At 43.2% G+C, this 27,874-nt stretch overlaps 1 protein-coding gene across 2 annotated transcripts; it reads left to right on the top strand.

Annotated features, from left to right (window-relative positions):
- Window positions 1–514: 514 nt before the first annotated feature.
- On the top strand, window positions 515–27,486 carry LOC139386982 (dipeptidyl peptidase 9-like). Of its 2 annotated transcripts, none has more exons than XM_071132902.1 (21): window positions 515–665; window positions 3,135–3,225; window positions 3,627–3,865; window positions 4,023–4,135; window positions 7,049–7,222; window positions 11,477–11,648; window positions 11,779–11,889; window positions 12,130–12,258; window positions 12,621–12,682; window positions 12,893–12,993; window positions 14,799–14,976; window positions 16,095–16,254; window positions 16,589–16,668; window positions 17,125–17,277; window positions 18,286–18,421; window positions 21,069–21,214; window positions 21,656–21,802; window positions 22,255–22,407; window positions 23,348–23,490; window positions 25,775–25,886; window positions 26,500–27,486. In XM_071132902.1, exons 2-21 carry the CDS (start codon window positions 3,170–3,172, stop codon window positions 26,590–26,592), a joined length of 2,658 nt encoding a protein of 885 aa, XP_070989003.1. In that variant the 5' UTR covers window positions 515–665; window positions 3,135–3,169; the 3' UTR covers window positions 26,593–27,486. The 2 variants fall into 2 exon arrangements, with proteins under 2 accessions (XP_070989003.1, XP_070989004.1); XM_071132903.1 differs by having other exon boundaries at window positions 519–665; window positions 11,480–11,648.
- The last annotated feature ends 388 nt before the right edge of the window (window positions 27,487–27,874 follow it).

Here is a 27,874-nt window from a genome sequence, read left to right as displayed (position 1 = left end):
TGGAGTAGAAAGTGTTGCTGGGCATAAAGACCTCAGTCCCCCATGAAAAAACACCATATACAGATTCGACAGATGCTACTAAGTTCTCCCCACCCCACTTTACATCAGCACAAATAATAGTTTTTCTGTAGTGTTATATTTGTACCGTATAGTGTCCAGGCACCCAATTTGAATCTGTTTGACCACAGTTAAAGGCCCTATGAAATGACACCGTATATACACTCCACAGACCTTACTGAGTACTCCCTACAATAATTTTACTGCTGCCCCCAGAATAGTTTTTGCTCTATAAGCCAATATGTATTCCATATACAGTGATTCTGATTGGGGGCATTTAAAACCCAAATGTAATGCAAATGTCACTTAAATATGAACAAATCTGAATCATTGTTAATGTTTAGACAATTATTTTTCATATATCATGAATAAATACAATTTATGACACTTATTTAGGTTATTCTACTTTTACATGGGGACTTTTATATTTGAACATTTTCGAAATTCCGTAACCCGGAAGTACTTCTTTAGTGTTGCTGATGAGACGCTATTCACTTTATTACACATTCTGGGCCATGGACGCAACCTTTAGCACTAGTAATATTTGTTTTTTAATAGCTAGCTAATAAAGCCAAGGATAGTTGGGGAAATAAGTAGTAGCCGGATTGGTAAGTATTCGCTTCTAAACTCGTTTCCGACAGGAGGATGTAGCTAGAGTGACAGGCTTGCTATGGAACCAGCTAACTCATAGCTGGTAAACCGGAGAACTGTCATGAGAGAGCTGTCATGTTACAATGTTTCCTGCCTAGCTAGGAAACGTTGCGGTATTATGTAGCTAGCTAGCTTGCGGTTTTGCTGTAACACGTACGTTCTATTAGATATACAATGTAACTAATCACGAGATTGTTGCCAACTTGTAATATAGCTAGCAGCAGTAAACAGTTAGTTTTTGTGTGACCTCGGCTCTTGATGAGAACAAAGATAGCTTCTAACTAGGCTATGTCGTGCTGGTCATTAAATTATTTCCCCCTCCCTGTTTTCCTTTCCCCATTTTAGCTGCCAAACCTATCTGATATTTAGAACGGTAGACATTTGAGTTCAAAACTGGAATCTCCTTTAACAAAGGGTTATGAACGGGAGAGGAAATCACAGTGACTCAGATTTGTGTAGTCATCACTCCATTTATATACAAATTAGTATACAAAAGAACACCTGCTCTTTCCATCACAGACAGTGTAGATGAAGGGGAGGAGACAGGTTCAAGAAGGATTTTTAAGTCTTGAGACAATTGAGACATGGATTGTGTATGTGTGCCATTCAGAGGGTGAATGGGCAAGAAAATATTTAAGTGCCTTTGGACATGGTATGGTAGTAGTTGCCGGGCGCACCAGTTTGTGTCAAGAACTGCAACGCTGCTGGGTTTTTCACGCAACAGTTTCCTGTGTATCAAGAATGGTCCGCTGCCCAAAGGACGTAAAGACAACTTGACGCAACTGCAGAAAGCATTGGAGTCAACATGGGCCAGCATCCCTGTGGAACGCCTTCGACACCTTGTAGAGTCCAGGCCCTGCAGGTGTTCCTAATGTTTGGCATACTCAGTGTACATGGTCTATGCTCCAAATATGAGGCTCCAAGACAGGCGATGTGTGGATGACAACAACTTGTCAGCTATCACTTCCTGCTTTCCAAATGCAAAAGTGATACTTCTTTGTACCTCTTCTGTAATGTGCAGTTTAGGTCTACCCATTCCTAATCCAACTCCACGAGCCTGCCCATATTTTCCTTTCCCCTTGGTTTTCCTTTGCGGATCTAGGACCGATTTGTGCATCTATACCCTAACCTACCTGATGGCTATTTTGAGCGATTGTCATATTGTTTACACACCCATCAGCTCCTTCTGGACCTTCAATGTGAAATTGTACAGGCCAGGCGGGTAGGTTTGTGTAATTGACACCGAGCATTCTATAGCAATTGGTGTTCAGATTCCCTTTACATCCAGCACTTGAATGTTTTCTCTTTTACATCATCTGAAAGGGAATGACAGATGAATAACAAGTACTCTGAAAATCCCATCAACACAACCCACTAGGAAAAGCCGTCAATTCAACATCTATATTTGTCTCAAAATTAGTAGTTCAGTTTGCGAACAATTCGTTCTTTTTGAACCACTCTTTTTACTGACTCAAGAGTCATGATGAGTTTTTCCTGAGTGACTCGTTAATTTTAGCGGTTCGTTTGAGCTGCTGGACGCAATGAATTCTACATCAGGATTAATACGCGCTCCTCCGGTGACCCAAGAAACGTGCTCCGACCAAACAACTTTCTGTCATACATTTAGGCCTATGCGCGCAGGCATCATAGAGAAGAAAAATACATATTAAGAAGTGATAAATGATCGCATGGTGCAAGAATGAATGCAATTAATTGATTATCGAATGCTATGATGGACACAGCTTTGTAGAACCAAAACATGTCTGCTCAACAAACAGACTCGAGAACGAATCGCTGGAGTGCTGCAATTCGTGAACGATGTTGCGCTTATCATCCTCATGGCAGTATAGCCGAGGAGCGCTCATCTTCGTTCTCTTATATCGAGGAGTTGAGGATTGATAACTGGTTGCGCGATTGTCTGGCTACAACATTGAGTCACAATCAGTCGATACTTGTAAAAAATTTAAACTCTAGAAAACATGTGTGTTTGTCCCTGTACAAATGCAGTCCTTCCGCGGGGTGCTGAAATTCATACTTAAAAAAAAAAAATATATATATATATATATATATATATATATATATAATTCTACCCCCTTTTGGCGATGAGCCAAGTAAAGCTTTTTTTATTAAAAACTTTTTGATTGACTTTGTTTTTACTTTCACTATACAGTATGTTAGCTAAAGTGTCATGCATTCCTGTAACATCCAACTATACCAGCAATGGAATGTGGGACATTCCTTATGCCGCTGCTACCTTCTGCCACTCCCGAGATTCCAAACCTTTACTGCATGCCTGATTATCACGTTGATTATGACACCTGGATTTAGAATGAGGGAGAGCCATTCTATAGGTAGGTGTTGCTCAATGTCTATAAGGACATTATAGTATAAGATTTCCCCCTGTTTATTTGAATGGTTAACTTTAGGTTGCAGAGTCTGGTCGAGGCTGGTTGGCCGGTGAATGCACAGAGTGAAGAAAGTGAAGCGTGGGAACAAAACAGAAGGTTACTGGAAAAGGTATGGTGTCCTTGTGTGTTCAAATGACCTGTGCGAATAGGAGTGCTAGATCAGTATTTTTCAAAACCCTGGTCCTCCAGTACCCCCCCCCCCCCCCGAACAGCACACATTCTATTGTTACCCTGGACAAGCACACCAGATTCATCTTGTCAACTAATCATCGAGCCCTCAATGAGTTGAGTGAGGTGTTTGTCAAGGGCCACAACGCAACTGTTGGGGGTACTGGAGGACCAGGGTTGGGAAACGCTGTGCTAGATAACCCATTGTGTCGGCCGAGACATATGTGTGAGTCTCTGTCTGTGTGCGTTTCCATACCAGATGCAAGTGTCATTTGTTTGTGAGCATGTAAATGACCAGTGGGTTGTCTCTATGGTTGTTTCCCCCCCCCCCCACCCTCTCAGTTGTTTAGAAGTGAATATGACGGCGGTGGACGGGCTAACAGAGAGCACAGAGGTGGTGGAGATGGAGGACGTCCCGTCTCAGTTCTACGTGGAGAAGCACTCGTGGGATGGCCTGCGTGACATCATCCACAGCAGCAGGAAGTACTCGGGAATGATCGCCAACAAAGCGCCCCATGACTTCCAGTTTGTGCAGAAAAACGATGAGTCAGGCCCCCACTCCCATCGCCTGTACTACCTCGGTGAGCTCAAAACCACCTGCCACTGAAGACTGTCACACTATTGCTCAATCAGTGGTTCATTGAGTACCACTTATGTTTTTACAATTAACTGCACCGTGTTGCAAGTTGTACCATGGTCACCTAACTTGTTTTCAATTCCAATGTATCTCTCTACCAGGGATGTCTTACGGAAGTAGAGAGAACTCACTGCTCTACTCCGAAATCCCCAAGAAGATCCGGAAAGAGGCCCTCTTGGTGTTGTCGTGGAAACAGATGCTGGATCACTTCCAGGTGAATATCACTTATCTAATTTGTTCCACTGAAACCTAATGACATCAAAACTAGGGCTGAATATTTTCCCAAAATCAACACCTTTTCCTTCCCGAGAAAATTGCAAGCCCTACCGTGCATCCCGGTATTCCCATTCAAACCGGAAATGTTATAAAGCGTATAATACCACCCTCAAAAATCTGACATGATTATACCACTGTAAATTGGTAAATATACAGAGGAACACAGGTTTCTTGTGGTATTTGCTGCAATTGAATCAACTCAAAGTTCTCTGTAAACACACTAGGCTATTTCTTTGATGTAGCCTAGTTTTAATGTAGGCCTATGAAGCACTGCTTGCCAACTGGTAATGATGAGGTTATTACAGCCTACTGAAAATGACATTTGTTTTAGCCTACCTACTGATTGTGGCATATCCGATGCTGCGCTAAAGAAACAGACACACAACAGCAGCAAAAAGCGGAGATTCAGCACCATGGATAGCGCCGCGGTTGATCATTTAAAACGGCAAATCTAACTAGTCAAGCCTGTGCCATATAGTCTGTGGCCCGTGCTCTCTTGCATGCGTCTCACTAGGAGGATTTCAAAAAGTCACTTGTTGGTAAGAATAAGCATTTGCTCCATTCCCTGCTTCTGTGTCAATGAGCCTACAAACGCTGCACTGTTCATTAGTCTCGTCATTCACAATTTGACAATTAATATTGTCACCTATCAGATTTCAATTTGGTTTTAGGGTACGTCTATAATGTGGTCATTTCATTTCGGTATAGTTTAGTTGCAGTGAGTGCTGCAGTTGACATTTTAGAGCCTCTGCTAGTGCCACAGAGCTACATTTATCAAATTGTATTTGTCACCTGTGCTGAATAAAACGGGTGTATCACAACATATATATATATATATATATATATATATATATATATATATATATATATGTGTGTTGTGAATGTGTGAAAAAGCAGGATGTTTTTATATATATATATATATACAGTGCCTTGCAAAAGTATTCGGCCCCCTTGAACTTTGCGACCTTTTGCCACATTTCAGGCTTCAAACATAAAGATATAAAACTGTATTTTTTTGTGAAGAATCAACAACAAGTGGGACACAATCATGAAGTGGAACGACATTTATTGGATATTTCAAACCTTTTTAACAAATCAAAAACTGAAAAATTGGGCGTGCAAAATTATTCAGCCCCTTTACTTTCAGTGCAGCAAACTCTCTCCAGAAGTTCAGTGAGGATCTCTGAATGATCCAATGTTGACCTAAATGACTAATGATGATAAATACAATCCACCTGTGTGTAATCAAGTCTCCGTATAAATGCACCTGCACTGTGATAGTCTCAGAGGTCCGTTAAAAGCGCAGAGAGCATCATGAAGAACAAGGAACACACCAGGCAGGTCCGAGATACTGTTGTGAAGAAGTTTAAAGCCGGATTTGGATACAAAAAGAGTTCCCAAGCTTTAAACATCCCAAGGAGCACTGTGCAAGCGATAATATTGAAATGGAAGGAGTATCAGACCACTGCAAATCTACCAAGACCTGGCCGTCCCTCTAAACTTTCAGCTCATACAAGGAGAAGACTGATCAGAGATGCAGCCAAGAGGCCCATGATCACTCTGGATGAACTGCAGAGATCTACAGCTGAGGTGGGAGACTCTGTCCATAGGACAACAATCAGTTGTATATTGCACAAATCTGGCCTTTATGGAAGAGTGGCAAGAAGAAAGCCATTTCTTAAAGATATCCATAAAAAGTGTCGTTTAAAGTTTGCCACAAGCCACCTGGGAGACACACCAAACATGTGGAAGAAGGTGCTCTGGTCAGATGAAACCAAAATTTAACTTTTTTGGCAACAATGCAAAACGTTATGTTTGGCGTAAAAGCAACACAGCTGAACACACCATCCCCACTGTCAAACATGGTGGTGGCAGCATCATGGTTTGGGCCTGCTTTTCTTCAGCAGGGACAGGGAAGATGGTTAAAATTGATGGGAAGATGGATGGAGCCAAATACAGGACCATTCTGGAAGAAAACCTGATGGAGTCTGCAAAAGACCTGAGACTGGGACGGAGATTTGTCTTCCAACAAGACAATGATCCAAAACATAAAGCAAAATCTACAATGGAATGGTTCAAAAATAAACATATCCAGGTGTTAGAATGGCCAAGTCAAAGTCCAGACCTGAATCCAATCGAGAATCTGTGGAAAGAACTGAAAACTGCTGTTCACAAATGCTCTCCATCCAACCTCACTGAGCTCGAGCTGTTTTGCAAGGAGGAATGGGAAAAAAATTCAGTCTCTCGATGTGCAAAACTGATAGAGACATACCCCAAGCGACTTACAGCTGTAATCGCAGCAAAAGGTGGCGCTACAAAGTATTAACTTAAGGGGGCTGAATAATTTTGCACGCCCAATTTTTCAGTTTTTGATTTGTAAAAAAAGTTTGAAATATCCAATAAATGTCGTTCCACTTCATGATTGTGTCCCACTTGTTGTTGATTCTTTACAAAAAAATACAGTTTTATATCTTTATGTTTGAAGCCTGAAATGTGGCAAAAGGTCGCAAAGTTCAAGGGGGCCGAATACTTTCGCAAGGCACTGTATATAAAACATCCAGTTATCTTAGTTTCCACAATTAGCAAATAATATTAGTAATAATGTAGGCAGTTCATGCAAAGGATTGTTACCTCTAACCAGGATTGTTACCTCTAACCAGGATTGTTACCTCTAACCAGGATTGCCATTACAGAAATTACATTTTTGGCAAGCAATTATTATTTTAGCAAACAATTATTGTGATCCATCCTATATTGTCCCTTACATCTTTACTCACTAGCAACAGTTGTGGGATACATACATACACAAACACTCATACAAATGACTTTCCCCTCTTTCCAACACTTCCAGGCCACCCCGCACCAGGGGGCCTATTCCCGGGAGGAGGAGCTGCTTCGGGAGCGTAAGCGTCTGGGAGCGTTTGGGATCACCTCCTACGACTACCACTCCCAGACCGGCCTGTTCCTCTTCCAGGCCAGCAACAGCCTCTTCTATTGTCAGGACGGGGGAAACAACGGCTTCATTGTGAGTTTTACCCCCTTTTTATTATCAATCAAGTGTATTTATAAAGCCCTTTTTACATCAGCGGTTCTTAATTCCTCCCTTTAAATTTAGACCATCCGCTGCTTTCATTTCTTCACATTCACAACAGTAAGTTAGCAGCTTGCCATAGCCATCATAGCCATCATAGCCATCATAGCCACCATAGCCATCATAGCCATCATAGCCATCTTCCTGTATGGTGAATAAAAAGTTGGCAACTCAAAACGTTGTCAGATATGTTCTGGCACTTACAGTTGAAGTCAGACATTTACATACACTTTAGCCAAATACATTTAAACTCAGTTTTTCACAATTCCCGACATTTAATCCTAGTAAAAATTCCCTGTTTTAGGTCAGTTAGGGTCCCCACTTTATTTTAAGAATGTGAAATGTCAGAATAATACTAGAGAGTTATTTATTTCAGCTTTTATTTCTTTCATCACATTCCCAGTGGGTCAGACGTTTACATACACTCAATTAGTATTTGGTAGCATTGCCTTTAAATTGTTTAACTTGGGTCAAACGTTTTGGGTAGCCTTCCACATGCTTCCCACAATAAGTTGGGTGAATTTTGGCCCATTCCACCTGACAGAGCCTGTGTAACTGAGTCAGGTTTGTAGGCCTCCTTGCTCACACACGCCTTTTTAGTTCTGCCCACAAATTTTCTATAGGATTGAGGTCAGGGCTTTGTGATGGCCATTCCAATAGCTTGACTTTGTTGTCCTTAAGCCATTTTGCCACAACTTTGGAAGTATGCTTGGGGTCAGTGTCCATTTGGAAGACCCATTTGCGACCAAGCTTTAACTTCCTGACTGATGTCTTGAGATTTTGCTTCAATATATCCACATAATTTTCCATCCTCATGATGACATCTATTTTGTGAAGTACACCAGTCCCTCCTGCAGCAAAACACTCCCACAACATGATGCTACCACCCCCGTGCGTAACGGTTGGAATGGTGTTCTTTGGCTTGCAAGCTTCCCCCTTTTTCCTCCAAACCTAACGATGGTCATTATGGCCAAACAGTTCTATTTTTGTTTCATCAGACCAGAGGACATTTCTCCAAAAAGTACAATCTTTGTTCCCATGTGCTGTTGCAAACCGTAGTCTGGCTTTTTTATGGCGGTTTTGGAACAGTGGCTTCTTCCTTGCTGAGCGGCCTTTCTGGTTTTGTCGATATAGGACTCGTTTTACTGTGGATATAGATACTTTTGTACCCGTTTCCTCCAGCATCTTCACAAGGTCCTTTGCTGTTGTTCTGGGATTGATTTGCACTTTTCGCACCAAAGTACGTTCATCTCTAGGAGACAGAACACGTCTCCTTCCTGAGCGGTATAATGGCTGTGTGGTCCCATGTTGTTTATGCTTGCGTGCCATTGTTTGTACAGATGAACATGGTACCTTCAGGCATTTGGAAATTGCTCCCAAAGATGAACCAGATTTGTGGAGGTCTACAATTTTTTCTCTGAGGTCTTGACTGATTTATTTTGATTTTCCCACGATGTCAAGCAGAGTCACTGAGTTTGAAGGTAGGCCTTGAAATACATCCACAGGTACACCTTCAATTCACTCAAATTATGGCAATTAGCCTATCAGAAGCTTTTAAAGCCAAGACATAATTTTCTGGATTTTTCCAAGCTGTTTAAAGGCACAGTCAACTTAGTGTATGTAAACTTCTGGAATTGTGATACAGTGAATTTATAAGTTAAATAATCTGAATCTGTAAACAATTTTTGGAAAATTGACTTGTGTCATGCACATAGTAGATGTCCTAACCGACTTGTTAACAAACTATAGTTTTGACAAGAAATTTATGGAGTGGTTGAAAAACGAGTTTTAATGACTCCAACCTAAGTGTCTGTTAACTTCTGACTTCAACTGTGTATGCGCTGGCTAGACAAAGAAATCCATTATTATTTATTTTATGTAGGTCCTAAGAAACATACATCTAAAACAGAGTTTAATTATATTACTTGTCTGTGCAAATCATTATTTCATTTTGTTCATTCAAGAGACATACTTAGCTTACATTCCCCTGCCCTGATCAATCAACACACATATTTTATAGTAAGAATTAATATAATGGAATATAACAGAATAAATCATATTTTTCCCACACAACTTGTTTTTCCCACAGTAACGTGTGGAACCACTGTCATATAAGATACGTTTAAAACGATCTGACTTCTGTAGGGTGATTTCAGAAAGTTGTTTCTTTTGATCCACTTTGGATGTGATCACATCATCGTGCACTTTCTCTGATTTCAAATGCCCCAATGTTTATTTTGTCTGAAGACAGAGATAGCCTACTAGCGATTTGTTGTTTAAGGTTGGTTAATATGCACACGTTTCTATCATTTATGAACTAATTATAAGGGCCGTTAAATATTTACCTGTCAAAGTCAATCAAAAAACAAATGAAATGGCAGTGTGCATTCCCCCAGGCTAAATGCCAAAGCATTACTGTGACAATCCTGTTTACTGTGACAACAGACAAGAACCGCTCAAGGACAGAACAGACATTTAAATGGAGAAAATAAATGCCAAAACTGCAGGAACATTCACTGTCTTCTTGCTAAGCAGCTCCAGTGTAGATTTGGCCTTGTGTTGTAGGTTATTGTCCTGCTGAAAGGTGAATTCCTCTCCCAGTATATGGTGTAAAGCAGACTAAAACAGGTTTTCCTCTAGGATTTTGCCTGTGCTTAGCTCCATCTAGTTTATTTTATCCTGAAAAACTCCCCAGTATTTGCCAATGTCAAGCATACCCATACCATGATGCAGCCACCACCATGCTTGAAATTAAGGAGACAGTTACTCAATGATGTTGTGTTGGATTTGCCCCAAACATAAGGCTTTGCATTTAGGCCAAATAGTGTATTCCTTTGCTGTGTTTTTGTTGCAGTGTTACTTTAGTGGCTTGACGCATGTTTTGGAATATTTTTATTCTGCATATTTGTATTAATCTTTTCACTCTCATTTAGGTAATTATTTTGGAGTCACTACAATATTGTTGATCCATCCTCAGCTTTCTCCCATCACAGCTATTGAACATGGTAGCTATTTTAAAGTCACCTGTGTCCTGCGGCTCAGTTCAGAAGGATGACTGTGTCTCTGATGTTTCTGGGTGGTTTAATACATAACCCACAGCATAATTATTTTCTTGACCATGCTTAAGGAGATATTCAATATCTGATGTGTTATTGTTACCCATCTATCAATCACTGTCCTTCTTTCCTTAAGGAAAGCTCCCTGGTCTTTGTAGTTTAATCTTTGCTTTATATTGAATACTTGACTGTGGGACCTTACATATAGATAGTTATATGTATGTGTGACAGAGGAAGGTATAGTCAACCCCTATTATTATTATTATTATTATTATTATTATTATGTGATTTATTATGCCAAATGTTACCCCTGAACTAATTTAGGCTTGCCTAAGCAAAGGGACTGAATACTTAAGCAACAATTATATTTGAGTTATTCCTTTAAAAAAATATATCTTTAAAAAGAAATCTTCCACTTTGACATTACAGTATTTTGTGTAGATTGTTGGCAAAAAAAACAAACAATTAAATTACAATCCTACCCCACTTTGTAACACAATAAAATGTGTAGAAATCCAAGGGGATTAATCCAAGTCTGATTACTTTTACCAGGCACTGTATGAGTGCTAGTGTATCTTTTTTTATAGTGCTTTCTAGAGCGTTACACTCACTTCTTCCCTTAGTTCTCTCAGGTTGTGGTTAGTTTATAGATTCTAGAGAATAGGTTGGCTATATGGGCTCGATTTGACACCATATCTACCGTTATGTTCTTTTCTATACATGGCCTGCCTCGGTGTTCACACTTGTCAACATATCTGTCTAAGACTGAATCTATCATTGCAAGCAGTCTGATTATTTCCTGTTGTGGTTCAATTATGACCATCCTGGGATTGATATCTGCGTAATATAAGTCAAATGTAAAAATCCTGTAGTTGAGATAAACATTAGTGTACGAACTGCACAGCACCCAACGCCACTGCAATGAATGACTGTTGCTGTATATATGGTTGTCTTCAGGGTTGTATTCATTAGTGCACATTGTAGAACAAAAAAAAAAGTTTTTCAATGGAAAACGAAAACAAGCCATTGTATTGGACAAGTCTAGGTCTTCCCTGTTTCAGTCTGTTTTGTGCCGTTTGGTGCCTAATGAATACGACCCTGTACACTGACAGTGTGTTTCCTGGTTTAAAAGCAGTCTGCCCCAATGAAGCCGGTGGAGATTAAGACACAGTGCTCAGGGACCCGAATGGACCCCAAGATCTCCCCAGGAGAGCCCAACTTCATTGCATTTATCAACAACAACGACCTGTGGCTGGCTAACATCAAGTCTGGGGAGGAGAGGAGACTCACCTTCTGTCACAAAGGTCAGGGGGGTCAGCAACTTTTGGACGTTTGTTGTACTGTAGTCGTATGGAATTGTAAACGTTCTCTATGCCATGCTGCTGACGCTGCATAGATTTAATCAAATGAATGAATCCCCTCTCCCTGGGTCAGGTCTGGATAATGTGAAGGAGGACCCCAAGTCTGCGGGCGTGGCCACGTTTGTGATCCAGGAGGAGTTTGACCGCTTCACTGGCTACTGGTGGAGTCCATCTGCCGTAGAGGGTGAGTAGGGTCACCATCTACCACTCCTTCCATACGAGTAGAGCACCACTCAGTTTCATGCGAGAGAAATTATGGGCTCTTTTGTAATCAAGTAGTCTTGTCAGTCAGTCAATCAGTGATGCTTTGATGAACATTGTACAGGCTTCAACCTGCCCCAGACACTGTCGTCATGAAGATGTCTGTCATATAAACTCCAGCTGTATTTGTATGCATTTTCAGCCTGCTTTTCCCTTCTGTTAGACTCAGATGGGGGGAAAACCCTGCATCTGCTGTATGAAGAGGTGGATGAGACGGAGGTAGAGATCATTCATGTTCCCTCTCCAGCCCTGGAGGAGCGGAAGGCCGATGCCTACAGATACCCCCGCACAGGTGAGCCCCTCCCCCCCCCAGCGCAGGTTGAGCCCCTCCCCCCCTGGTGCAGGTTGAGCTCCTCCCCCCCTGGTGCAGGTTGAGCTCCTCCCCCCCTGGTGCAGGTTGAGCCCCTCCCCCCCTGGTGCAGGTTGAGCCCCTCCCCCCCTGGTGCAGGTTGAGCCCCTCCCCCCCTGGTGCAGGTTGAGCCCCTCCCCCCGGTGCAGGTTGAGCGGGCGCAGGTTGAGGCCTACTCATGTAGGATTGTACATTGTGTGTATGTAGTAACACACATTAGTAATGACCTAATCAAATAATTTCAAGAGTAGAGCTCCTGAGTTTTCTTTTCTCTATCTATAATCTGAATGTTTCTATTTTTCTAGGCAGTAAAAATCCACAAACCACCCTCAAACTGGCAGAGATAAAGACTAACAACCAAGGCAAAGTAAGTTGCCTACTTTCAACTTCTCTCTTTCATTCTCTTATTTCTCTCTCTGCTCCCTGCATTGTTTATGAGCAGACTAATTACGTCTCTGTCTGTCCTTCTCTCCGTCCTTCTCTCCGTCCGTCTCTCCGTCCGTCTCTCCGTCCTTCTCTCCGTCCTTCTCTGTTCTTGTCTTCCCCTGTCTCTGTCTGTCTTTCTGTCTGTCTCCAGATCATGAGCATCCAAGACAAGGAGCTGGTTCTCCCCTTCACCACCCTGTTCCCCGGGGTGGAGTACATCGCCCGGGCAGGATGGACGAGTGACGGCAAATAGTGAGTGTTACGGCATAATGTTTCCCCAGGGAACGCATTAGTCTTGACCTCTCTCTGGTTCTTTGTTGGCTTATATTGGTTAGAGATGGGGGATGTGCAACTGATTCCCAACTGGAGGAAAGCTACTAGAGTTGTGTAGGTGTTAGTTGACTAGTTTAATCAGTTGTGTTAGTGTTGAGCTCGAACACATGCCTGTACACCAGGGCTCATCATCTAGATTCAGCCGCGGGACGATATCTTCTTGAGCGGATGGTCGGGGGGGCCGGAACATAATTACAAATCATTTGTCGACTACAAATTTGTCCGCAGGAAGCCCAAACAGATATAATGTTTGAGTGTGCCAAGAAATGCAACACTGCTGGGTTTTTCACGCTCAACAGTTTTCCTGAGTGTATCAAGAATGGTCCACCACCCAAAGGACATCCAGTCAACTTGACAAAACAGTGAGTGGCATTGGAGCCAGCATACCTGTGGAGCACTTTCGACACCTTGTAGAGTCCGTGCCCCGACGATTTGAGGCTGTTCTGAGGGCAAAAGGGGGTGCAACTCGATATTAGGAAGGTGTTCCTCTGGTTTTTTCTCTCTCTATAATGCATGGGAACAGATTTCCAAAATTGAAATAACTTGGATCTTATTTGCTGGTGTTTTTTTTACAGTCTTTTATGTCCAACAATAAAACATTTAATAACAAATAAAGAAATATACTTTATATTTGTACATGATGTATCATGAAAGAAATTTGGCGATTGATAAGTTGGGTATGTAAAGTCATTTCCCGTAAATATATCATTATTTTCTCTCCATCAATCAGCTGAGCTAATGGAGGTGCCTACTACCATTTCTCTTATGCAGGATATGACCGCATTGTTCCAGTAGACATATAGACTATATATACAAAAGTATGTGGACACCCCTTCAAATGAGTGGATTTGGCTATTTCAGCCACACCCCTTGCTGACAGGTGTATAAAATTGAGCACACCGCCATGCAATCTCCATAGACAAGCATTGGGAGTAGAATGGCCTTAATGAAGAGCTCAGTGACTTTCAACGTGGCACCATCATAGGATGCCACCCTTCCAACAAGTCAGTTTGTCAAATTTCTGCCCTGCTAGAGCTGCCCCGGTCAACTGTAAGTGCTGTTATTGTGAAGTTGAACCGTCTAGGAGCAACAACGGCTCAGCCGTAAGTGGTAGGCCACACAAGCTCACAGAATGAGACCGCCGACTGCTGAAGCGCATAGAGCATAAAAATCATCAGTCCTCGTTTGCACCACTCACTACCGAGTTTCAAACTGCTTCTGGAAGCAACGTCAGTACAAGAACTGTTCGTCGGGAGCTTCATGAAATGGGTTTCCATGGCCGAGCAGCCGCACGCAAGCCTAAGATCACCATGCACAATGCCAAGCGTTGGCAGGAGTGGTGTAAAACTCACCGCCATTGGACTCTGGAGCAGTGGAAACACATTCTCTGGAGTGATGAATCACGCTTCACCATCTGTCAGTCCAACGGACGAGAACTCTAGCTTCCCCAATAGTGTAAAGTTTGGTGGAGGAGGAATAATGATCTGGGGCTGATTTTCATGGTTTGGACTAGGCCCCTTAGTTCCCAGTTCCATATTTATTTTTTGTTCAGAAAACATTTGGGGGGGGCTCCCAAATGGCGCCGTGGTGTAAGTGCTAGAGGCTAGAGTCACTACAGACCCGGGTTCGATCCCGGAGGACGCATGGCTCAAATTTGCATTTGCCTGGTGTACTGTATAGGATCCAGTCAGTGAGGTAAAGTGTCTCTCTGTCTCCCTCTTCAGTGGTTGGGCCGTGCTGCTGGACCGCAGTCAGAAGAGGCTCCAGCTGGTCCTGCTTCCCCCGGCCCTCTTCATCCCCATCACAGACGACCCGGCCCAGAGACAGGAGAGCCTGGAGGCCGTGCCCGAGGACGTCCACCCTTACATTGTCTACGAGGAGACCACCGACATCTGGATCAATGTGAGAGAGAGTTTCTGGGGATGGCACTTCTTAAGAGGCTGGGCACATCTCAGTTGTTGTTTTGAGCATGAACAGGGAAAGGAACGTGAATAAGGTTTGGTAATGGAGGGGCCCCTCAATTTAACCCGTTTTGTACTATATGAGAGAATTGTAGCTACCAGATTATGTGGTTAGTATTATGTGTACCATGAATCATAAGACTCTAGATTTGGTTATCCGTGCTCTTTCAAAAATAAAGGTTTGACGCTTGTTGGGAACTACTCTTGGAACATTTGCCTATTGAGTTTGATTATTGAATTGACAGTTGGCAGGTAGCCTAGTGGTTAAAAGCATTGGGCCAGTAACCGAAAGGTTGATGGTTCGAATCCCGATCAGACTTGGTGAAAAATCTGTCAGTGTGCCCTTGAGCAAAGCACTTAACTCTAATTGCTCCTGTAAGTCGCTCTGGATAAGAGTGTCTGTTAAAATGACTTAAACGTTACATGTAAAACAGTCACTATATATTGAGGGTGTATGTTGACATATACACTGATTGTACAAAGCATTAGGAACACCCCCTTTTGCCCTCAGAACAGTCTCAATTCGTCAGGGCATGGACTCTACAAGGTGTCGAAAGCGTTCCACAGGGATGCTGGCCCATGTTGACTCCAATACTTCCCACAGTTGTGTCAAGTTGGCTGGATGTCCTTTAGGTGGTGGACCATTTTTCATAAACACAGGAAACTGTTGAGCGTGAAAAACCCAGCAGCGTTGCAGTTCTTGACACACTCAAACCGGTGCGCCTGGTACCTACTACCATACCACGTTCAAAGGCACTTAAATAGTTTGTCTTGCCCATTCACCCTCTGAATGTCACACAAACACAGTCCATTTCTCAATTGTCTCAAGGCTTAAAAATCCTTCTTTAACCTGTCTCCTCCCCTTCATCTACACTGATTTGAAGTGGATTTAACAAGTGACATCAATAAGGGATCAGAGCTTTCACTTGGATTCACCTGGTCAGTTTGTGTCATGGAAAGAGCGGGTGTCTCTAATGTTTTGTACACTCGGTGTATATTTGCATGGAAGAGTTGGGCCACGACAAACGAATAACAGCCATGATTTTCTGTTGCCTCCAGGTTCATGATATTTTCTATCCGTTCGTTCAAACGTCCGAGGACGACTTCTCCTTCATATGGGTGAATGAATCCAAAACGGGCTTCAGCCATCTGTACAAAATCACGTCAACTTTGCGACCAGGCTGCTACCAATGGTCAGGAAACTACACACATACAGAGGGTGAGTCATTAGAACGAAGAACCTTTAACAACGTCAAATTGCCTTGAGTCTCAGATCGGTTTGTGCCGTCTTGCCAATGTCATTGCTGTCATCGCAATGTCACAGCGCAAACAGATCCAGGACTCGGGCTTAGTCCTTCCTTCCTCGGGCTAATCACCGATCTGTATGTGTCGCCGGTTTAAGTGAATGGCGAGATCTTGAAGGCAAATAACCTCGAAATATCTGCGGTCGCCATCCAGGGGGGCGTCAGATTGCCGCACTGTCGGTCAAGTAATGCTAATGAAAGACGTCCAAACAGCATCTCAAATCTCGATGGTCTCTTCCTCCTCTGCAGGAGACTTTAAATGTGCAATCAAGGAGGAGGTGACTCTGACCAGTGGAGAGTGGGAGGTGTTGGCCAGGCATGGCTCCAAGGTAGTAACTTCAGTTCATCAGATTAAAGCCCTTCTTGTTGCTGTGTTTTTATAATCTGATGTGTTGAATATGTTTTTAATGGATTTGTGTGTGTGTGTGTGTGTGTGTGTGTGTGTGTGTGTGTGTGTGTGTGTGTGTGTGTGTGTGTGTGTGTGTGTGTGTGTGTGTGTGTGTGTGTGTGTGTGTGTGTGTGTGTGTGTGTGTGTGTGTGTGTGTGTGTGTGTGTGTGTGTGTGCGCCCACGCTATTGTACAGTTATAATGTACTTTCTGCCGTCAAAATAATTATTTCTCTCTCTCTCTCTCTCCTTCTCTCCTGTCACTCTCCTCTCTCTTTCTCTTCTCTCTCATCGCTCTCTTCGCTCATACTTTCTTTTCTCTTCTCTTCTCCTCTCTCTCACTCTGTATCTCTCTCTCTCTTTCACTCTGTATCTCTCTGCCTCCCTCTGTCCCTGTAGATCTGGGTGAATGAGGCCTCTAAGCTGGTGTACTTCCAGGGCACTAGAGACACTCCCCTGGAGCACCACCTCTATGTGGTCAGCTATCAGTCCCCTGGCGACGTGGTCAGACTCACCAAGCCTGGCTTCTCCCACAGCTGCTCCATAAGTAAGGTACGGACGCGACAAAATATGATTTAGCTAACGTTAGCATTACCCTTAGCCCTTTCCCTAATAACGCAGGGTAGGGAGTATACGTTTACTGTTTTGGGACTGAGCTAACAATAGTAGGCTAGCTCAGCATTTAGATTTTTGTAACGCTTATGGGCTGCCTGGCTTTCGGTGCTATTTGGAAACCTTTGTGTGCCTAGCCCCCCTCTGGCACCCCTGTAATTACAACTCTCACCGCAAAATGCATTCTTGAAACCGAGCAACAGGTTCTGGTGGAATAGAGCCCTCTGTCGCCTGGCATTGCATTCACTAGCCATCTTGCCAAACAACACCGCTGCAGTAGGTAGTACCGTCAAAACACTGCAACAACCCTGACCTCTGACACACTGCACTTAATCATCCTCTACCCACGCTTCATCAGATCATGCCACACAAGAACCTTAGGGAGGGACAGCTGTGATCCCTTCCCTATGAGAAGCCTGGTTACATCAGGGAGTGTTGTGAAACTGCCCATGTCATACGGTGTAACCATCTGGTCATTCTCTGTGTATGTGTGTGTCTGTGTGTCTGTCTGTGTGTGTGTCATAGAGAGACATAGAGAGGATATTGGTGGACGTTGCTACGATGTAAGGGATTTGCCCTGGCTGTGAACAGATTGGGCCGAGTAGACAATGCTGTGTTGTGGGGTGTGGCCTGTTGTGTGGGCATCTGGACCCATGTTGAAATACACAGGGAGTTGGTTCTGAAGCTGCTGGTCTCAGATCAGTTGTGTGATTTGTTTCAGGTGTGCCTCTGACTTTATGAGATGAGCAGCAAAGCTGGCTTGAAATCAGGGCCCAGTGATGTTCTGTCTCCGATGTGACGATAAGAAGATTCATTCACTGACACTCATCTCTTCTGTCTCCTTCTCTCTCTCCTTCTTATCACTGTATCTCCCCTCTTCTTCTGTCTTTCTCTCTCTCTCTCTCTCTCTCTCGCTCCCATCCCGCTTTCTCTCTCTTCTTTCGGCAGAACTTTGACATGTTTGTCAGCCACTACAGTAACGTAAGCACTCCTCCCTGTGTCCATGTCTACAAGCTGACCGCCTCAGAGGGAGACCCTCACCACATGGTGCCTGAGTTCTGGGCCAGCATGATGGAAGCCCCAGGTAAGGGTGACCGGATGAGAGGGTTTAGGCCTCGTTCCAATACTGTTTAATCAACATCCTTCCTGAGTGCTGGGCCAGCATGATGGAAGCCCCAGGTTAGGAAGAGAGGGGTTAGGCCTCATTCCATTACCTCATCATGCATTTATGTTATAGTGCATTCGGGAAGGTATTCAGACCTCTTGACTTTTTCCACGTTGTTATGTTACAGCCCAATTCTAAAATGGATTAAATATTTTTTCCCCTTCATCAATCTACACACTACCCCATAATGACAAAGAAAAAACAGGTTTTAAAATTTGTTTGCAAATGTATTCAAAATAAACAACTGAAATATCACATTTCCATAAGTTTTCAGACCCTTTACTCAGTACTTTGTTGAAGCACCTTTGGCAGCGATTACAGCCTTGAGTCTTCTTGGGTATGACGCTACAAGCTTGGCACACCTGTATTTAGGGAGTTGATCTCATTCTCCTCTGCAGATCTTCCCAAGCTCTGTCAGGTTAGATGGGGAGCATTGCTGCACAGCTATTTTCAGGTCTCTCCAGAGATGTTCGATCGGGTTCAAGTCTGGGCTGGGCCACTCAAGGACTTTGAGACTTGTCCCAAAGCCGCTCCTGCATTGTCTTGGCTGTGTGCTTAGGGTCGTTGTCCTGTTAGAGGTGAACCTTCGCTCCAGTCTGAGGTCCTGAGTGCTCTGGAGCAGGTTTTCAGCAAGGATCTCTCTGTACTTTGCTTAGTTAATCTTTACCTCGATCCTGACTAGTCTCCCAGTGCCTGCCACTGAAAACATCCCCACAGCATGATGCTGCCACCACCATGCTTCACCATAGGGATGGTGCCAGGTTTCTTCCAGACGTGACGCTTGGCATTCAGGCCAACAAGTTCAATCTTGGTTCCATCAGATCAGAGAATTTTGTTTCTCAAGAGTCCTTTAAGTGCCTTTTGGCAAACTCCAAGCGAGCTGTCATGTGCCTTTTACTGAGGAGTGGCTTCCGTCTAGCCACTCTACTATAAAGGCCTGATTGGTGGAGTGCTGCAGAGATGGTTGCCCTTCTGGAATGTTATCCAATCTCCACAGAGGAACTCTGGAGCTCTGTCAGAGTGACCATCGGGTTCTTGGTGTCCTCTTTGACCAAGGCTCTTCTCCCCTGATTGCTCAGTTTGGCCAGGCGGCCAGCTCTAAGAAGAATCTTCAGCTCTAAGAATAATTTAAGAATGATGGAGACCACTGTGGGTTTGGGGACCTTCAATGCTGCAGAATGTTTTTGCTACCCTTCCCCAGATCTGTGCCTTGACACAATCCTGTCTCGGAGCTCTACGGACAATTCCTTTGACCTCATGGATTAGTTTTTGCTCTAACATGCACTGTCAACCGTGGGACCTTTATATAGACAGGTGTGTGCCTTTCCAAATCATGTCCATTCAATTGAATTTACCACAGGTTTCTACAACTTGATTTGAGTCCACATCTCAAAGATGATCAATGGAAACAGGATGCACCTGAGCTCACTTTTGTTGTCTCATAGCAAAGGGTCTAAATACTTATGTGAATAAAGTATTTCAGTTTTTATTTTCAATACATTTGCAAAAATGTCTGAACCTGTTTTCACCTTGTCATTTTGAGGTATTGTGTAGATTGATGAGGGGGAAAAAATATGGCTGTAATGTAACAAAATGTGAAAAAAGTCAAGGGCTCTGAATCAGAATGCACTCTATACTCTTCAAGAATCAATGGGTATATATCATTCCTTTAAAAGTCCAAAAATGTATGTAGCAATCGCAGATTACCCCTTTCAAAGACTTCCTTCCTCGTTCCTTGAGGCATTCACTGATCTAACTGGATAGGGGTAAACTCTACCAAGGGATTCTGAGTTGCTCCTATCCAGTTGTGTTAGATCTGGGATTACTTCAATGAAGTGCGGAGGGATGGCGTAAAAAAAAAAAAGAAGAAAGTATGCTTTGAATTTAGACTGCCCTTTACTTAGTCATTTCTGATTGGCCCAACCCGTATGACTCACTAATACTCCACTATGTCATTGCTTTAAAGCAACATATCTTACTACGTCATTACAACGAGGTCATGGGTGTTTCATAGTGACCTTTGCACCATAGGTAAAACGAGCTAAATCTAGATCTTTATTAAATAATCCCATTGGTCTATTTTGGAGTAATACTTTGTGCGTAGTACATGTTGCATAATTAAGAGGAAATGTGAAGGTCGGCTATCTTCTTTTTTTTTTTTTGTTCCTAAAATACAATCAATATATAAATATTTAGAGTAGAGTTGAGGCTGAGCGGTGATTATTTCAAGGCAGTGGCATCACCAGGAATCTTTCACTAGGGTAGCTAAGGGGTAGTAGCTTGGTCGCTGTGTTGGGGGGAGTGGTGATGCCATAAGGCCACAGATTTATTAAAGCTACAATCTGGGATCTGTTTGATGTTCAATTCAGTTATTTATATATATTCGTGAATTTGAGAGTGGATACATTTCCCCAGCCCCATCCCTCAGCTATATACTAAAACGAGTAGCAGGGCTGTCGTTTTGCTGCAAAACTAATCCCAGATTGCAGTTTTTAAACTAGGTGGGCAATTTTATGTCCGTCAATTATTGATGTCATCAGTACTTATTTCGCTGTGTGTATTTCAGGTTGCCCAGGAGACTACAAATCTCCGGAGATCTTTGACTTCCCAGGAAAGTCGGGCTTCCAGCTCTACGGAATGGTATACAAGCCTCACAACCTCCAGCCTGGCAAGAAGCATCCCACAGTCCTCTTTGTCTATGGCGGCCCGCAGGTTTGTGGCTTCTCTCAGACATACCATTTTTCTTGTATGTCTGATTCCTGATAGAAATCCAGTCAGACCTGTGAGCACCGACGAGGTAGGAACTAGGGAAGGAGCCAGGGACTCAAATGGAACTGGTCCTTTATGACTTGTTTGTAACTAGCAATAATAGTGAATGCTTTCCTGTTTAACCCAGGAAATAGCCATTCCAAGCTCTGTCACCTTGCTTTTCACATACAGTAGCAAGACGTGTACAAGGCTGAAGTCCTGTGTTCACGATAGGGCTGACCCAAACCTCACTGCGCTTGCTAAGATATATTTTATTTTCGAGTGATCTTTTCCAGCATGGTTTCAGCATCTACGATGGATGCAGAATCAGGCCGGCCTTAGTGAGGCTCGGCTCTGCTAGGTTTGTCTCCGTGGTGTGAAAATGGTATCTGTGTGTATCCACAGGTCCAATTGGTGAATAACTCCTTCAAGGGGATGAAATACCTGCGCCTCAACACCCTGGCCTCCCTGGGATACGCCGTGGTGGTCATCGACGGGAGGGGCTCCTGTCAGAGGGGCCTGGAGTTTGAAGGGGCTCTGAAAAACAAAATGGTAGGATTGGTTTTCGAAAACAACTATTTCCCTTCTAACCCATATCTTGCTTTTTGTTTATAAATGGTTTCAATACAAATGGTTCCATCTTTTTGTAGTTAAGCGTTAAGGCGCCCGTGTTCAACTTTAGACATAGGAATGGCAAATTTGCCCCTTGCCAACCAAGGCTGTTCCGGCTGTGCGTGTTCATTAAAGCACATGTGTGCAGCATATACCGTATGCTGGCTTCCTTTATTTATTCATATTACTTCATACTATTTATTCATTGGGCAGCGCCGGCGTGACTATTTTGGAATGTGCACTTCATATCTCTCTCACAGCTTTCATCCAGACTATGAATCCTTTTGTGAATTTTAGAACCATGTTCATTCTACCCAAGCCATCTGGGCATGTGGATCTATCGGTGTCACTAACGCCCTACTCTCTCGCTCTCTCGCTCTGTGTGTTACCAGGGCCAGGTGGAGATCGAGGACCAGGTGGAGGGGCTGCAGTACGTGTCGGAGAGGTTCAACTTTGTGGACCTGAGTCGCGTGGCCATCCACGGCTGGTCCTACGGCGGCTTCCTCTCCCTCATGGGCCTCATCCAGAGGCCCAACGTCTTCAAGGTGAGACGCGCCACAGTTAAAGGCACCACTCCCGAGACAATAGAATACTAGAATCTCTAGATCTCGTCTGGGCCGAGGTTCATTCCACAAAGTGTCATTACCTTCCCTCTACTATTTCCTTCTCCTTAAAATCAGAGTGGGCTGGATTGATTATGGATTGATTGAACCATAGATGGGATAGGTTTGATTTGATACATCTGTTCTGGATAGATGTAGTTTCCCTGTTTGTCCTCATGGTGTCGCTGTGGGTTACACGGCATTCCACACTGCAGTTCTCATCAGTAGTCTTAGCTCACGGTGCCTGTTCTTAGTGGTACTGCTCTACACATCACGGTGGCGAAGATCAACACGAGTATATCTCTCTCACCACCACTACAGGGGTAATAGGGGGCCTATTCAGGTTCCTGTCAATATGTACATTACTGCTTGACAGAAATCGGGCTTCGACCTGTCGTTGCGCTAACCACTAAATGCTGGAAAATAGCGCAAACTGAAGTGTGACGTTTTGTTGTGTCAATGTCTTAATTGTGTCTTTCCCAATGGAGGCTGTGGAGGGAGAAATAGCAAAATCCCCTTCATCAATCTATACACTATCCTATAATGACAAAGAAAACCCTTGACGTTTTCCACATGTTGTTACGTTACAGCCCCATTCTAAAATGGATGAGATAATATTTTCCCCTTCATCAATCTACACAGACATATAAAAAAAAGAGAAAAGAAGCAGAAATATCACATTTACATAAGTATTCAGACCCTTTACTCTGTACTTTGTTGAAGCACCTTTTGGCAGTGATTACAGCCTCAAGTCTTCTTGGGTGTGACGCTACAAGCTTGGCACACCTGTATCTGGGGAGTTTCTGTGCTGTCCCTAACTGCAAATAAATAAACAAGTCAAATAAATGAGAGAAAAAAATGGCAATGTTGTTGTTCCTTTCAGGTGGCCATAGCGGGTGCCCCGGTGACCGTGTGGATGGCGTACGACACGGGCTACACGGAGCGCTACATGGATACTCCTGAGAACAACCCGCAGGGCTACGAGGAGGGATCCGTGGCTCTGCACGTGGACAAGCTGCCCAGCGAGTCAGTCCCAGTTTACTGCACTCTACAATTCAACGAATCTAAGAAATAAGAATAGCCTACTTATATATATACTGTAGATAACACTTTTGTAGTCTGGGTATAATGGTAGGCCCTCGAGGTCAGATGTAGGTGTTGTAACATGATCGCACAATTCTGTTTGACTTTCCATTTTGTTCATCATTGTTGGTTAAAAACGGGCATGGGTTTTGAGCGAAAAATGTCTCGGCTCAAATTTCAAGGACAGATGGGATGTTATTGAGTTTCACCATTGACATTTCTACAGGGGTGCAACTTTGGTTTTAGAAGTGGGGGGGGCACACATACAGTGCCTTGCGAAAGTATTCGGCCCCCTTGAACTTTGCGACCTTTTGCCACATTTCAGGCTTCAAACATAAAGATATAAAACTGTATTTTTTTGTGAAGAATCAACAACAAGTGGGACACAATCATGAAGTGGAACGACATTTATTGGATATTTCAAACGTTTTTAACAAATCAAAAACTGAAAAATTGGGCGTGCAAAATTATTCAGCCCCCTTAAGTTAATACTTTGTAGCGCCACCTTTTGCTGCGATTACAGCTGTAAGTCGCTTGGGGTATGTCTCTATCAGTTTTGCACATCGAGAGACTGAATTTTTTTCCCATTCCTCCTTGCAAAACAGCTCGAGCTCAGTGAGGTTGGATGGAGAGCATTTGTGAACAGCAGTTTTCAGTTCTTTCCACAGATTCTCGATTGGATTCAGGTCTGGACTTTGACTTGGCCATTCTAACACCTGGATATGTTTATTTTTGAACCATTCCATTGTAGATTTTGCTTTATGTTTTGGATCATTGTCTTGTTGGAAGACAAATCTCCGTCCCAGTCTCAGGTCTTTTGCAGACTCCATCAGGTTTTCTTCCAGAATGGTCCTGTATTTGGCTCCATCCATCTTCCCATCAATTTTAACCATCTTCCCTGTCCCTGCTGAAGAAAAGCAGGCCCAAACCATGATGCTGCCACCACCATGTTTGACAGTGGGTATGGTGTGTTCAGGGTGATGAGCTGTGTTGCTTTTACGCCAAACATAACGTTTTGCATTGTTGCCAAAAAGTTCAATTTTGGTTTCATCTGACCAGAGCACCTTCTTCCACATGTTTGGTGTGTCTCCCAGGTGGCTTGTGGCAAACTTTAAACAACACTTTTTATAGATATCTTTAAGAAATGGCTTTCTTCTTGCCACTCTTCCATAAAGGCCAGATTTGTGCAATATACGACTGATTGTTGTCCTATGGACAGAGTCTCCCACCTCAGCTGGAGATCTCTGCAGTTCATCCAGAGTGATCATGGGACTCTTGGCTGCATCTCTGATCAGTCTTCTCCTTGTATGAGCTGAAAGTTTAGAGGGACGGCCAGGTCTTGGTAGATTTGCAGTGGTCTGATACTCCTTCCATTTCAATATTATCGCTTGCACAGTGCTCCTTGGGATGTTTAAAGCTTGGGAAATCTTTTTGTATCCAAATCCGGCTTTAAACTTCTTCACAACAGTATCTCGGACCTGCCTGGTGTGTTCCTTGTTCTTCATGATGCTCTCTGCGCTTTTAACGGACCTCTGAGACTATCACAGTGCAGGTGCATTTATACGGAGACTTGATTACACACAGATGGATTGTATTTATCATCATTAGTCATTTAGGTCAACATTGGATCATTCAGAGATCCTCACTGAACTTCTGGAGAGAGTTTGCTGCACTGAAAGTAAAAGGGCTGAATAATTTTGCACGCCCAATTTTTCAGTTTTTGATTTGTTAAAAAAGTTTGAAATATCCAATAAATGTCGTTCCACTTCATGATTGTGTCCCACTAGTTGTTGATTCTTCACAAAAAAATACAGTTTTATATCTTTATGTTTGAAGCCTGAAATGTGGCAAAAGGTCGCAAAGTTCAAGGGGGCCGAATACTTTCGCAAGGCACTGTATATTTGTTTATTTTTTATCCATTCGGATAAACACTCCAAACAGCCTCCCCGACTGCTCGGAGGCGTCCGCATGGTCCTAAAGCCCACCATTGCCTCATTGTTTAAAAAAAAAAGTCACATTCCAATGATAAAACTGCAGGGAACAAAAATGCAATTTCAGAATGTGGGGGGGCATGTCCCCCTCGTGCCCAGTGAAAGTATATACATCTGTATACATTTTAAAAACCCAGGATATACTTACTATTGTATAGTATACATTTAAACATGATAATTGAACCTAATTTTATGTCAATTTCCATCCCTTTGAAATCCTCTCCTTGTCCTAACAGGCCAAACCGCTTGCTGATTCTACACGGATTCCTCGACGAGAATGTGCACTTTTTCCACACCAACTTCCTGGTGTCACAAATAATCCGCGCTGGGAAGCCATATCAGCTACAGGCTAGTATTTTACTTTTTCTACAATGTATTAATGCGTTTTTCACATTTCTAGAATCAGCGTTAATGGCAGGTTATGGATAACGTATAGACACTGGGCCATAGGCATAGCAGCTTCTGCTGGATATAATCTTAATCACTTGGGTTGACGTAATGACAGTGCGATAACACAGTGCAGCTGTCAAATTGGACAGCTTTGCTTAAAATACTGTAGGGCCTCAGTGTTGGAATGCAACAGTTGGGTAACTACTGTGCATCAACTATCTCTACGCTACCCATATTATTTTCTCCCTAACGTTGTTGCACAATTAGAGAAAATACTGCTACAGTCTCTTCCATGTGCTGTCAAAGTGGGGCCCAGAAGCATACACTGGTATGCGCCTATATAGCATGAAGCCAATGTCTTAATTTATGACTAAACTGTCACTTAAAAATGAAAGCCAGCAGACCAGAAATTTGGGCCTCTTTATTACTGTACAGCTTCTTGGTATGAATGGGTTTCAGGGAATATTGCGTTTTCAGAACATTGCAGATTGTAGGTAGCTGGAGTCACATCTGCTGTACAGTATGTACTGAAGCAGGAATTAGTGGTTGATTTTCCTCTGTTGTTTTGCAGGTCTACCCCAACGAGCGACACAGTATTCGCTGCCCAGAGTCAGGAGAACACTATGAGATCATGCTGCTGCACTTTCTACAACAATACCTCTGAAAACGGGGTGAACCCCCCCCCCCCCCCCGATAACCCCTCAACCTTGGCATAGAGACCTCGCACTCTGCAGCCACACCCATCCACCCCACATTTACCGTGAACTGGAGATCTCACTCCATTATGCCTCCACCTCTCTCCCTCTCTCTTTCTCTGTTGCTAGCTCTCTCCCTTTCTCTGTTGCCTGCTCTCTCTCTCTCTCCCATTCTTCCTTTCTCTCGCCCCTACATTAGGGTGGGGGGTATGGTTAGGTTACCTAAGGTGATCCAAGGCAGTGTTATCAAGTTTCACTGTGGAATGAAAGGAGGACAACATTATCTGGAGGCTGAGCCGCAATCACTCTCCCTTGTTTTCCTCTTCACTGGAGCCATGATTGTTTTGCCAAATGTTTTTCTTTTTCCTACATTTTATTCACTCAAGTCAGTAGTAGGAGTGGGGTTCCTCAAACAGGAAATGGAATCTAGACAGGCAGACAGAAAGAATATAGCTATAATACTTACTGTGAGTTTATGCCTTGGAGGTGGTGTGTAATGGCTAGAGGAAGAGACCCTGCCTCTACTTGCATTCATTAACTATTTTAAGTGTGTATTGTTAAAATAAAATATTTGTATGGATTCTTATTATTTTATAATGAGCGTCAAACGAAGTCCCTCATTGATATAAAGTCATTTTTGCGCCCTTTCTCTAATCTCGCCTCGCATTACATTGCTCAAGGTGTCGGCTTGCCCTCTGAAGATACAATATTTGCCAAAGTACTTCTGACTTCTGATCATGCTGTTATTTTCTTTTTTTTTACTGCAATAACGATGCAAGTGTGAGCAGCCGAGTCTTAAACAGCTTTTTACCACCTGAATCAAATTTATACATGACGATGAATAAATGGATAATGAAATCTCCGCTCTTTGTTGTTATTTCATTTGTCACAGATGAACATGAACAAAGATAGATGGATGGATGGATGGATGGATAGATGGATAGACACGCTTCTGTTTCAATGTGTCATATTGTACATGATAACAAGCCTGAGTGTCAATGGTCAACTACGATGTGATAGATATCTTAAGCACAGTGAAACTACTTTCCATCTCAGGGCTATTCATCTTTCCACGTGAGCAGGCATTCTCCTCTTTGACCCTCCCAGTTTGTTGCAGAGCGGGAAAGACATCTCTTCTCCCTTTGGAACAGCAAAGCACCTTTTAATAATTGAGTACTCATGCATCCACCTTCCCTTTGGGAGGGGGACAGTTGCCATGGCCGCAAGGGATCGACGCATGTGTGTTTGTAG

Source organism: Oncorhynchus clarkii, chromosome 28 (genome assembly GCF_045791955.1).
Source record: "Oncorhynchus clarkii lewisi isolate Uvic-CL-2024 chromosome 28, UVic_Ocla_1.0, whole genome shotgun sequence".
Taxonomy (NCBI): Eukaryota; Metazoa; Chordata; class Actinopteri; order Salmoniformes; family Salmonidae; genus Oncorhynchus; species Oncorhynchus clarkii.
This window is presented reverse-complemented; position numbering and strand designations above follow the sequence as displayed.

Excerpts from the sequence above, each read along its gene's own strand:
- LOC139386982 (XM_071132902.1), top strand. The coding sequence starts at position 3,170 with ATGCACAGAGTGAAGAAAGTGAAGCGTGGGAACAAAACAGAAGGTTAC. Across the intron at positions 11,890-12,129 it reads GAGTCCATCTGCCGTAGAGG|ACTCAGATGGGGGGAAAACC; the intron begins GTGAGTAGGGTC and ends CCCTTCTGTTAG. Across the intron at positions 14,977-16,094 it reads CCACCGACATCTGGATCAAT|GTTCATGATATTTTCTATCC; the intron begins GTGAGAGAGAGT and ends TGTTGCCTCCAG.